We start from the raw sequence: 11,644 nt of genomic DNA on the forward strand, positions 1-11,644 counted from the left end.
TTACAGTAAGCTTGGAAGCATAGCAAAAAAGATGACCTTCCAAAGGCATGATTAATCTTAAGATTGTGCCAGGAAAACTCAAGTTTTCCAGTTTAACAGCAAAAATGGCAGCCATTTTCTAAGGAAAATGGAAAAACACAAGGCATTCCTTGGGGAAGCATCACCAGTGTGATCTAGTTGGATGAAACAAAAGAAAATAAAAAAAGCCCAAAAAAGCACAAAACCCCTTCACTGCAGCAAGATTTTTCTTCCTTTCTTCCACACAACTGCTTTGTGCTCTTTACCATCAAACTTGTCATACAGTGGTTTCACCTCCACTGAAAAGAAAACTGCACAAGAGGGGCTAATTTAATAAATCCCTGGAGTTTCACAGAGATCAATCACCATCTTGTGGGACCTGCACTTCTTTCACCCTAGGATTGAGACACAGGCAATGACTAAAGTCTTCTTGAACCAGGGTCTGCTAATGAACTTCCAGGTGAGGGATGTCCAACTTGGGGTGCAGAAAAAGGGCAATCTCTGTGGGTAGCAGAAGAATGTCACTGGGGAAGCCTTCCCAGAGCCTGGAAAACCTAAGCCCCCTTCATAGGCAATGACAATTGTTTGATGTGCCAAGTTCCCAACAACCAAACCACATTGTTTTCCAGAAAATATGGGCCCAGGAGTGAACCATGAAGCAGATCCTCAGGTGAGACACAGGTGACCCAAGCATGTCCCTGCTCCGCTTCCTCTGCACCAGGGAACTGACAAGAAGGACTGAACTGAACAAGTCCCACCAAACCCACCTAGAAGCAACAAGGCTTGTTTCTGATTTGTTCCAAGCTAAGGCAATTAATGCAGTGAGAAGTGCACTTGAGAAGGAACTACCATTGCATCTGGCTCAGGGTGAAGCGACCCATTTGTTATTTTCTTGCGTATCAATTTAATTTGAAATGTCAAATGACTTTTTCCACTTACATCTGTAAATTGAAAGATAATCTGAAGCTATATTCAAATTGCTCTGTTGCAGTAAGTACCTGCATATTTATTTCTGTAGACAGGGTATGTATTTATAGGTACATGGCCAGAGATTTTACACACAACTACGTGTATAGAGGCACACACAGACACACACATCTCTCGTATTGAAAAACAGAAAATATGTCTTTAAATCCTCTATGAATATTGAGCCTGCAGCTACAATGAAACTCTTGTGTTAGGAGGGGTGAAACAGTCTCCAGATGAAAGTAGATTTTGAAAAATTTTTAGAGCCCAGGGGTTCATTTTTAATGAGCCGTTACTTTAAGTACTGCATAAAAAAGACAAGAAATTGATAGTCCATTTAGCCTGCACTATACCTAATGCAAAAGTCATTAAGATGCATTATTCTTAATGTTTATGATATGATCAGTAACTGTACAAGTCTTTTTTTTCTTTTTTCTTATAAAGTCAAGCATGTCCATATATCTCATGCAATAGTTTTTAAACACCTACACTTAACACAGGAATATCGCACTCTGAACATTGCAGCTTGCAGTAACACTTTGATACCAGCAAAAATACACCAACAGAAACTGAAAAGCATGGGAACTGTCAGCAGTTGTTATACTGTACCTACATAGGACAGCATGGCCTTCATTTCTTCATCGCTTCTAACCGTGATCCGATCACCATCCTCATCTTCATCTAAAGGAAAAAGATTGCACTCATGAAGGATGGAAGAAGGACATTTACAATTTTAATACATACAGTTTTTACCAGGACTTTTAGAAGCAAATAAAAATATGAAGAATGTATAGGCCAAGACCATGGGTAAACAGGTACTCTGAAATAATAACATATGATGACTCCAAACATTAAAACAAAGACTAGAATCACATCTAAAAAGGGGCATGAACAAAGAGCTCAAAACTCTGCTCTCAACGGTTCTTTCACTGTCAGAACCCCTCCAGAAGCTAAGCACCTCACACATGCTGTAAGACCCCTTGCTGAAACCCATCAAGGTGTTCTTTAGACATAGCAAACAAAGGCAGGCTTCTGACTGCGATTCCATCCTCCCAGATAGAGCTCAGTTTGGGTAGTTTCTTTCATCTGAAGTTAATTAATACCATAAAAAAAAATAAAATTAAAAATTAAAAAAAGAGAAAAACATGTAAATGGTTTCTCTCCGAATCATGCCTTCTGGTCTTGCTATGACCCACCCTCAAGCACCTCTGCTTTTTCATGACGCTCAATGCTGACCTAAAAACTAACTGAGAGGTGGACACAAATCCACAATGTTTAGAAGAAGAGATTTAGAAGAAGACAGAAGTTTGTGCACAGGTAAAGCTGCCTGAGTTCATGGTGCAACTGTGGGTGAAGAGGAGGTGGGAGCAGCATCTCCAGGCAATCCTGGCTTGGTGATGATGGTTCAGGCAGAGCCACAAGGGCACAGCCCTGGCGTGAGGGAAGGGGCTGCTGCAGACACAGAACCAGAGGGAAGGCAGCAAGGCTCGGAAGGGCTCCGGAAAAGCAAGGCACTCCCAAAGAATTACTATTATGAAAACCTGAAGGAGGAATAGACTTTTCAAAGACATATGGTGGGATTCAGCAGGTGCAGGTTTACCAGGGGGCTCAGCCTCCCCATTAGCACCAGCTGGTGGAACACCAGGCTCCAGCCTCACCGAGATGCCCTGTGTGGCTCCTTCCCCGGGATGGGAGCAGCGCCCAGCAGAGCTCGGTGCTCCCACCCACGGGAGAGCTGCACCAGCTGAACAGCACAGAACCCCCTCCAAATCCACTGCAAAACGTTCATTTCTTTTTTATTGCTCTAGCTTTGAGGGAGAGGGGAGGGGTTAATGATCTGTCTCCAATTTTTGTCTGCTGCAATTTCAATATCTTCCTTAGCTACTTACTAAAAAAAAATATCTGCAAACCAAAAACCCACAGCACGTTGGTGTGCAGCCCAGACTTAGGTTTGGCTTTTTTCTTTTGGACAGGGAGCTCTTTGAAAATAAAACAAAGAAACACCCAACTGATACCAAAGAATGGCTGACAAATTCACGTGCCTTTTTGGCCAGAAAACATCTATTGTGGGGAATCTCAACCACATAGGCCCATTTGAGACGGGATACTAAAAGGCCCAAGACATCCACCTCTTCCTGAGAGCTGGTGGGGGTTTAGGGCGTCAGGACACAACCACGTCCATGAGGACAGACAGGTAAGTGTGCTCCCATTGCCAGCTATCACACCCCTGTGCATTACATCAGCATTAAAAAGTGCCACTGTGTGCCTGGATGGAAAGTCACTCTTGCTCCTAATTTTGCAAAGAATCTGGGAACAGATCTGAGTCAACAAATTAAAATGACCTGATAAAAGGAGATGGTTAATTTTGCCTCTGAAAACCTAGCAGGTAATTCCAACGCCATAATGAAAAAAGCAAAACAATGCAAAAAGAGAGAGCAAAACAAAGAGAGAAGTAAGATAAAAAAGTATCGTAAAACCCTTAGAATTATGCCTTAAAAATGTACTGGAAGAGAGTGATGGGACATTGGAAACGTGAAAGCTGGAAGAGGAACAAGATAGCACAGCAATGTCCTACAAGAGCTTGGTCTCATGGACATTTCACTGGTGAACTGCCAGCCTGCCACAGCTCCGTGCTTGGGTTAGCAGCCTGCAGCGAGTCATGAATGATGGAAAGATTAAGAAGAGTTAGTGAGTTGAAACAGAATTCTGTGCCTGGAAACGTTTTAGGCAGAAAGAGGAGGAGCTGTAAAACTGCTACCTGGCCCAAACCCAAGCCCCAGCCGCAGTGTGTAAGGGAGAAGAAAGGCTGAAGAAGCAGCTGTTGGAACAGTGAACACGACGAACGCCATGCACCAACCAGAAGGGATGAGAGGAAAATGCACAAGAGAGGAAGCATATGACAGAGAGAGATGAATATACAGAGAGAAAAGCTGCTAAACAGGCCTGGCTTGAGGGAGCACACTGAGCTGGGACCACCAAAAAAAAAAATAAAAAAGCTGGAAAACTCTTACAGCCCACTTGCAAGATGTTTATATAAAAACCCTCCAAACCCCACACATTATTCACTGCAAATGATGAAGAAATTAGCTTCAAGTTTTCAGAGCTGCAAAATTCCTGATGGTGGTAAAAAGAGAATAAATTCAAATTATGTTGAAAATGCTACCTGACATTAAAAAAAGGCAAATCTAAAACAGTCAAAGCAGAACTAGACAAAAAATGTTCCCTGTGCAGAGATCCTACAAACATTTAAGTGGGCAGAACCTGAAAACTAGCTATATGTGCCACATGGGTTCAGAAAGATTTCCAGGCTTCTCTACTTGCCTAGAGCACAGCAATATGATTTTCCAGCACATTAGAGAAGCAAAAGTAGAACCAAAAAATCCTACGTACTGGCTGGATTTTGCTAATGTCACTTAAAATGGAGGCAGAAATCCTCACAAGATACCAAATAGAGTGCAGCAGATGGTAAACAAATATTATGAAGCAATCTTCCCAAAATCTGCAGTGTGTCACAAATATACAAAATGGCAGAGTTTGGATAAAAGGATCATAACAGGCCATATGTTGTTAGTGATTTTATTTGTAGCAATGTGTACTACAGCAGTGAAATCCACATCCAGGTCCAACAGTAGGAGAAGTGCAGCCCCAGGTAGGAGCTGCAATGGATGGTACACTGTAGATAACAATAACTAAACAAACAGCAGAGGAGCCTGTGCTGGATGGCAATTATCCCCATCTGAGGAAGCAATGAAGCAGGTGAGAATGAAGCTTAAGTCAGTAAAATCGAGGCATCTGATATGGAAAAAGTAACCAGAAAAATCACGCATCAATATACATAACATATTTTAGATGCCAGTTAAATGGCAGGGGAAATGGTTTTGTGCAGATGTAAATGACAGACTAGAGACATGAACTGAAAGCACAGAAGCAGATGTTAGAAGACACAACGAAATAAGTATTTCCAGGAAAGTTCTACACATGGTCCCATTAATATGGGCTACTGCCCTGATTGCAGCGACTGCTACTGGTGCATGAAGTTCAAACAAAGCTAATGTCTGATGTGGGAGGTATGTAAAAAAATATTAACAAATAATAACAAAAAACAAACAAACAAACAAAAACAATACACAAAAAAAAAAGGCAAGGTCTGGAGCCTGGTTTTGCTCGAGTCTCTTCAGCAAGTCTTGCTTAAAAAGCAAGGCAAGGAGAAATGTCAAGGCTACAGAGAAGTAACACTTATCTTCATTCTTAGGTATCTGTTATTTTAGGGGATGAAAACACAAACATATGAAATGAAAAATGGACCATAGAAAATGTTTCCTCCGATTATCTACATGCAGAATTATTCATAAAGCTCTAAAAAGAGAAGAAATGCTAATAAAAACACAAGGCCCTATCTTGTCCTATCTGCTCTCTCACAATAACAATTCTAATCCCCTCCACCTCCTTCTTGCTATTTCACCTCCTCAAAGCAAAACAGTTACACAGAAAAAAAATAAATAAATTATCTATAATATAATTTAAAGTGAATAGCAGGAGTCCTTTTCACTTAGAAGCCGACTCTAAACTAATATTTTACCCCCTATGACACAGATGTTTGACTCTCCTTTGCAGCTTATTAGTCTCCAGATAGGACAATCCTCCAGGAATCCCTCCAAAAATAAAACCAAACAGCATTCAAAGAACAGAGCTGAAATAGCTATTAGCAGACAACAGTGGTCTAACTCTGCACTAACATACTCACTGAGAGCCTTCCTAAGTAAGCCAAACTATAAGATAACCTCCTTCCTGAGGTGTAGGTGCTATCATGGACAACCCAACCTACAGCTTGCTCAGATCCTACACAAAACTATTTTTCCCAGCTTCTCAAACAGATCCACATGGCCTTTTAGAATTTACAACTACTGCCCAAGTCTCACCAGGTGACATTTTCCGGCAGCTCTACTAACTCCTCCAGGAGCTGAAGCTGAGTAATTACCCACACAGGAGACAGAGGAGATGCTGTATTTAGCTTGAGGCCAGCAGAAGGAAAAATGGAAAATAAAAACCACTGCAGTTCTTTTATCAAAAACCAGATACGTGTTCCATTGGAAGAAAACATTGATTTCTAATGCTTTTATATTTCGTACAAAATCCGTATGTTGTAACATATTTCTGTAAAAGCTCCTGCTCTTTTGGTTTCTCCCAATAAAGGATTAAAATTTTAAACTCAGACCTACAGGTACTTTATACTTTTCATTTAATTCGAGCAATATAATTGCAGTGAGGAGTAAGAGCATGGTAAGGTCATGCTGGTAATTAAAGCTATATAGTAGAAATATGCTCATTCAAGACATGATTAAATAATAAAATATTGCTTTGTTTGGTATCATCATTAAACTTGCATTAATGCATAAATATTTAACTGTAACGTATAATGAACATAAACATTATTTATTTAAAAAATGACAGCCCTATAATGTGACAAAGGAGACAGTTTATACAAGTCATACTTACACTCAAATGCTGTTGTCGTTGCATCTGGCAGAACTTGACCGATGACATCCTAAAATGTAAAGAAGAATTAGCTACCTATCAAATGGAAAATGCTGAGATGCTTTAGAGTAAATCACCTTAAATGGTCCCCAGCTGCAGGCAGAAGACTTCAAGTCCTGCTACTCACCACCACTCCAAAATTACAACTCTTGGCACACAACACAAATCAGTACAAATCATGGTGCTCTCCTCCCTCCTCTCCAGGTCATCTTGAGGAGGACTATTTTTGTTTTAAATAACTCAATCATAACTGCAAACAAGTCAGTGTTGTCTGCCCTTGCAGTTTAAATAATTGATTTTGTAGGTTACAGAAAAGTGTAACTAATGGGGGTAAGTCATAAAAACAGAGGTTTATAATTTTATTTTATTTTTACTTCAGAAGGTACTTTTTCTCTCACAGTTCTTCCGCTTACACCCAGTTCCTCCTCTTCACCTCCAAACATCCACCCTGGTCTTCCCTCCCTCTGCAAGGTAACCTCATCTCCCATCCTGCCTGCAGCTCAGGAACAACAGGGTCACAACCAGCTCTGGATGGATTTAGAGCTGTCACGAATTAAAACCATAGCTGTGGGATGGAACATGTTCTTGTTGCTTTCACTCCACAACCTCCCAGGGAGCAGCAGGAACCGGCTGCCGGCCAGCAAAGCAGTGCAGTGGCTCATGATGCTCTCCATGCAAAGCAAGCCAGAAAGTTTGGAGGGCTCTCCATCATTCTTAACTAGAATTTAAACTTCTTCAAAATGTAGTAAATGGATTGAAAGACATTGGCTGCTCTGGAGAAACATGGCTAAACCCTCCCCAGGCTCAACATTACCAGGATGCGGCGTGGTCCCTTTCTGAGGGGAGATGTGAGCTGCACAGACACAAGCCCATCACAAAACACACTCAACATTTCCAAGCATTGCACATCTCTGACCCAAACCAGCTTTTTTTTTTTTGCTAATACAACCCTTTCCTGTACCACTAAACCAAGAGGAGGAGAGCTTTTTCTTTTTTAGCCTTTAAATCCAGCGCTTACTCAAAATGCAGTGAAAAAAATCTGCTCGGAGTGAAGCCGCCCTGGCCTCCCGGTGAACCCAGTTTTTTTTTTTGCTAATACAACCCTTTCCTGTACCACTAAACCAAGAGGAGGAGAGCTTTTTCTTTTTTAGCCTTTAAATCCAGCGCTTACTCAAAATGCAGTGAAAAAAATCTGCTCGGAGTGAAGCCGCCCTGGCCTCCCGGTGCATGTGCTGCTGTCAGCCTCTGAGGGGCTGCAATATGTCATGTCAGGGCATGGCAGAAATGCACAGCATGGTTTTTTTCCTTCCTGCTGCCTGATTTCTCATGTCAGACAATCCCACCACTGACAGCGTCACAAAGTGATTAGAAATTAATGAACAACAGTATTTATTGTCGCGTGCGCACTGTGAGCATCTTGGGGTGCTAAGCACCCTCTCCCGTAGCAACGCCTTAGTGATCACTGTCCTGTCATTTTTGTTTTCTCTATTTTTTCATTTAGTTCAAAAACAGAAAATTAAGCATTCTGTGCAATGTCAAAAAGACACAATTAATACAAATTAGAAAGCAGCAAAAGCAACCTAAAGATTTCCACAGGGCTAACCGAAGCACACAATATTTCCAAAACTTTCTCATGTTGTTTTTTCTTTTCAGACACTAAAATAACTCAATAGTTCATAATTTAAACTACAAAGAAGGAAGAGATGCACACTACTGCTTACTCAATGATGTAGACTATAAATTTGTGGAGCCAAGAAAGGAAAAAAAATTCACCAAAACACAACAACCTAAACATTACCATGGTAATAAAAATAAAAATTTCAGAACTTCTGCAGGGTTTGAAAGCTCTGTGAGTCCTCTGTCAAAAGCCACCCAAGCTACACCCTCTGCTCCTAACAAGAAATTAAGGTCTTGCCTAAGCAGAAAACTGCTGTTAATGAATTATTTCTAAATTTATTTAGTTAAACATTGGAAATTCCTCAGCAAACACATTTTCTGTTAGATTTAAGCCACTTGTAAAACATTTTTATGTGGGCATGCAGATGCTTCCACTAAACGGATTTTAAAATTGTTATCAGAGCAGGACCCCAGTTCTGGGGTGCTCCAAATATCTGCTAGACTCCCAAAACTGTGATAGCCCAGAAATAGTGATTGTAAATGATTTTCTACTTTTTTCCGTATTCAGAATAACTTCTTCTTGTATTGGGATTCTTTAAAATAAATAATAACCAAGTACATGGCTTTAAGAACTCTATTTAGTCTAAAACAGGGTTCTGGTGTCTATATTTTAAAAGAAACCCTCCCCAGCAGCCACAAGAACTTTGCTTTCAGTACTATTTAATAGATGGACCTAAGAAAAACTAGCCTTGCAGGAGACTGAGGGAGGGAAATCACCTCATTACTCTGTTGTTACCATGGCATTTTTATCAACTACATAACACTTCATGCTCAAACATCCAGCAGACCTCTCTGTGACCCAAGCTTAAAGGATTACTCTAAATTTCAACAGATGACGTGGGATGATTTTCTACTATCACAACAGAGATCATAAGCAGTACAATACAACTTGCATTGTTCAAGTGGGCTCACATACACAATAGATTCTATTTTACCTCACAAAACTGAAAGGCCTCTAAGAATGAAAACAGCAACTGAAACAAAAGCTGCATCAAATCTGCTCTCCTGAAGAGCAGTGGAGCACTTGTCTCTTGGGTGAGAAAGCAGGAAATGTGAAAGCACTGCTTTAAACAGCAGTGTACATACTGAAATCACTGCCCTCACTCCTGACTCAGTTAAAACTTGTTTTATCTCAGCATGACACCATCAAGTTATCCTGACTTAACACCAAGTGCTTAAATACTCCAGTGACAGGTCGGGCAAATGAATCTAGACAGCCTGGTGAAAAAAAAAAAAAAAAAAGCTTATTGTAATTAATTTAGTCATCCCTTTAAAATAAATCTGTTTACTGGAAACTTACAGGTTTGCAAAGCCAACAAATGCAGAGTGTATTTAAAGTGACATTATGAAGAACAGCTCTCAGCGCCCATTTTGGGACAGTAATCAAGAAAATGCCCAACCAAAACATACAGGCAATGCTGCTTCCATGGGTCAAACACTGTCCTAGTGAGTCAAGGCCAACCACCAGCATCAACTTGAAGGTTCTCCAGTTTGAATACACAGTTTAGTGTCTGTAAAGGCTCCTCCAAGAGACAGAATGAGGCCAGTTGAAATCTAATCAACCTTCTGGTGCCTGAAGGGCCTACAGGAAAGCTGGGCAGGGACTCTTCATCAGAGAGGGCAGTGATAAGACACTGGTAATGGTTTTAAACTGAAAGAGGGGAGATTTAGGTTAGACATTAGAAATAATTTCTTCACCATGAGGGCAGTAAGGCACTGGAACAGGTTGCCCAGGGAGGCTAAGGCTGCTCCCTCCCTGGAGGTGTTAAAGGCCAGGTTGGATGGGGCTTGTGCATACTGGTCTGCTGGGAAGTGTCCCCGCTCATAGCAGGGAGGTTGGAACCTGGTGATCTTTAAGGTCACCTGTCATCCCTACATCTGAGATTTCCACAGACAGTGGGAAATCTGTCACCACCAACCTACTCACTGTACATAACCAAACAGTCAGGATGAAGGTACTGCTGCCACCACTACCCTCAATGCCTAACAGTGGAGAATGGAAGATTATCATCATCAACACAGATGCGACCTGATGCAGAAATCTACTTGCTTTCACTCAACATTTCAACCCAGGAACCATTCTCCTGTCAGTGGGTGGAAACAACTTGGTGTGCAGATGGCTGGAGACAGCCCTGCACCTGCAGAGGAGCTGGGTGAAGTTCTCAGAACACTGTTAATGCCAGAACCTCAGCCTGCACCACGCAGCAGAGACAAGAGCAGGCTTGGCCACCCACTAGGTGCAGCTCTCCATGATGCTCTGCTGTGCTAAGTGAAACAGTGTGAGGGTACATCCCTTGCTCCATCAGCTGTGCCCAGCTGGGTGTCCATCACCCACAGCAGACAGACATCACTAAGTGCTTTGTGACTGCCTCAAGGCACAGCGTCCTACACAAACTTCGAAGAAGTCTGGGAAGAACACCTGAATGTGAGTGTAACCACAGACACTGGCAGGCAGGAGCTGAGGGCAGGCAAGGGCAGTGAACCCACAGCACTGCAACAGGCTGTACCACCAAAAGCAAGCACGGCTACAGCCCAGGTGCAGGGCACAGTCACCATCCCAGAGTCGGGAGGCACCAATTCCCACAGCTGTGGGACTCACCCTGCAGCGATGCCCTGTGCCCAGCCCATCACACCAGGCACCCTGCGTGGCCAGGGGTACCACACGTCCAGCCCCTCGGAGGAACCAACCCTTGGGACCACAGCTGGGCAGCTGGGGCCCCCCTGACCCCTGCACCCCAAGGACACGTCTCCAGCAAACCCACCCAGCCCCAAAGCCCGGGGGGGCACCGACGCTGCCACAGGCCCATCATTTGTGTCACAGAATCATAGAATCCTAGGGGTTGGAAGGGACCTGGAAGGATCATCTAGTCCAACCCCCCTGCCAGAGCAAAGTCACTCAGAGCACATCACACAGGAACGTGTCCAGGGGGGTTTGAATGTCTCCAGAGAAGGAGACTCCACAGCCTCTCTGGGCAGCCTGGCCCAGGGCTCTGTCACTCTCACAGCAAATAAGTTCTTCCTGAGATTCACATAGAACCTTCTGGGCTCCAGTTTGCACCCACTGCCCCTTGTCCTATCACTGGTCATCACTGAGAAAAGCCTAACTCCATCTTCCTGACACTCACCCTTTACGTATTTGTGACCATGGATGAGGTGGCCCCTCAGTCTCCTCTTCTCCAAGCCCAACAGCCCCAGCTCCCTCAGCCTTTCCTCACCAGGGAGATGTTCCCCTCCCTTCAGCATCTCTGTGGCTCTGCCCTGGACTCCTCTACCAGCACCACCTTCCCATTAAAACTTTCAGGCGCGGCAAAAGTCCTGTCCCTGAAAAAAAATAAAACAACACCTTTCGCCTTCCAGGGATGGTTTTTGTTCACAGTTTCTGGGCATCCCGGGCCTTGCCGCCCTCGCCGGGACTCACCAGCACGTCCCTGAAGAGCAGCTGAGGAGC

General features: G+C 43.0%; 1 protein-coding gene across 2 annotated transcripts in view; it reads right to left on the reverse strand.

The window, feature by feature from the left end:
• The window catches only part of MAP2K5 (mitogen-activated protein kinase kinase 5), a 127,025-nt gene extending 115,387 nt beyond the window's left edge, over positions 1-11,638 (reverse strand). The window contains exons 1-3 of one of the 2 annotated variants that reach the window (XM_009995278.1): positions 11,615-11,638; positions 6,481-6,529; positions 1,598-1,665 (exon numbers count right to left, since the gene is read on the reverse strand). In XM_009995278.1, coding sequence (XP_009993580.1) covers positions 1,598-1,618 — 21 coding nt within the window. In that variant the 5' untranslated portion in view covers positions 1,619-1,665; positions 6,481-6,529; positions 11,615-11,638. Of the gene's footprint in view, positions 1-1,597; positions 1,666-6,480; positions 6,530-10,472; positions 10,500-11,614 lie in introns of those variants that run through there. The other variant, XM_009995277.1, reaches the window with a different exon arrangement.
• Positions 11,639-11,644: the final 6 nt, after the last annotated feature.

Source organism: Chaetura pelagica, unplaced genomic scaffold (genome assembly GCF_000747805.2).
Source record: "Chaetura pelagica isolate M959 unplaced genomic scaffold, ChaPel_1.0 scaffold453, whole genome shotgun sequence".
NCBI classification, from domain to species: Eukaryota; Metazoa; Chordata; class Aves; order Apodiformes; family Apodidae; genus Chaetura; species Chaetura pelagica.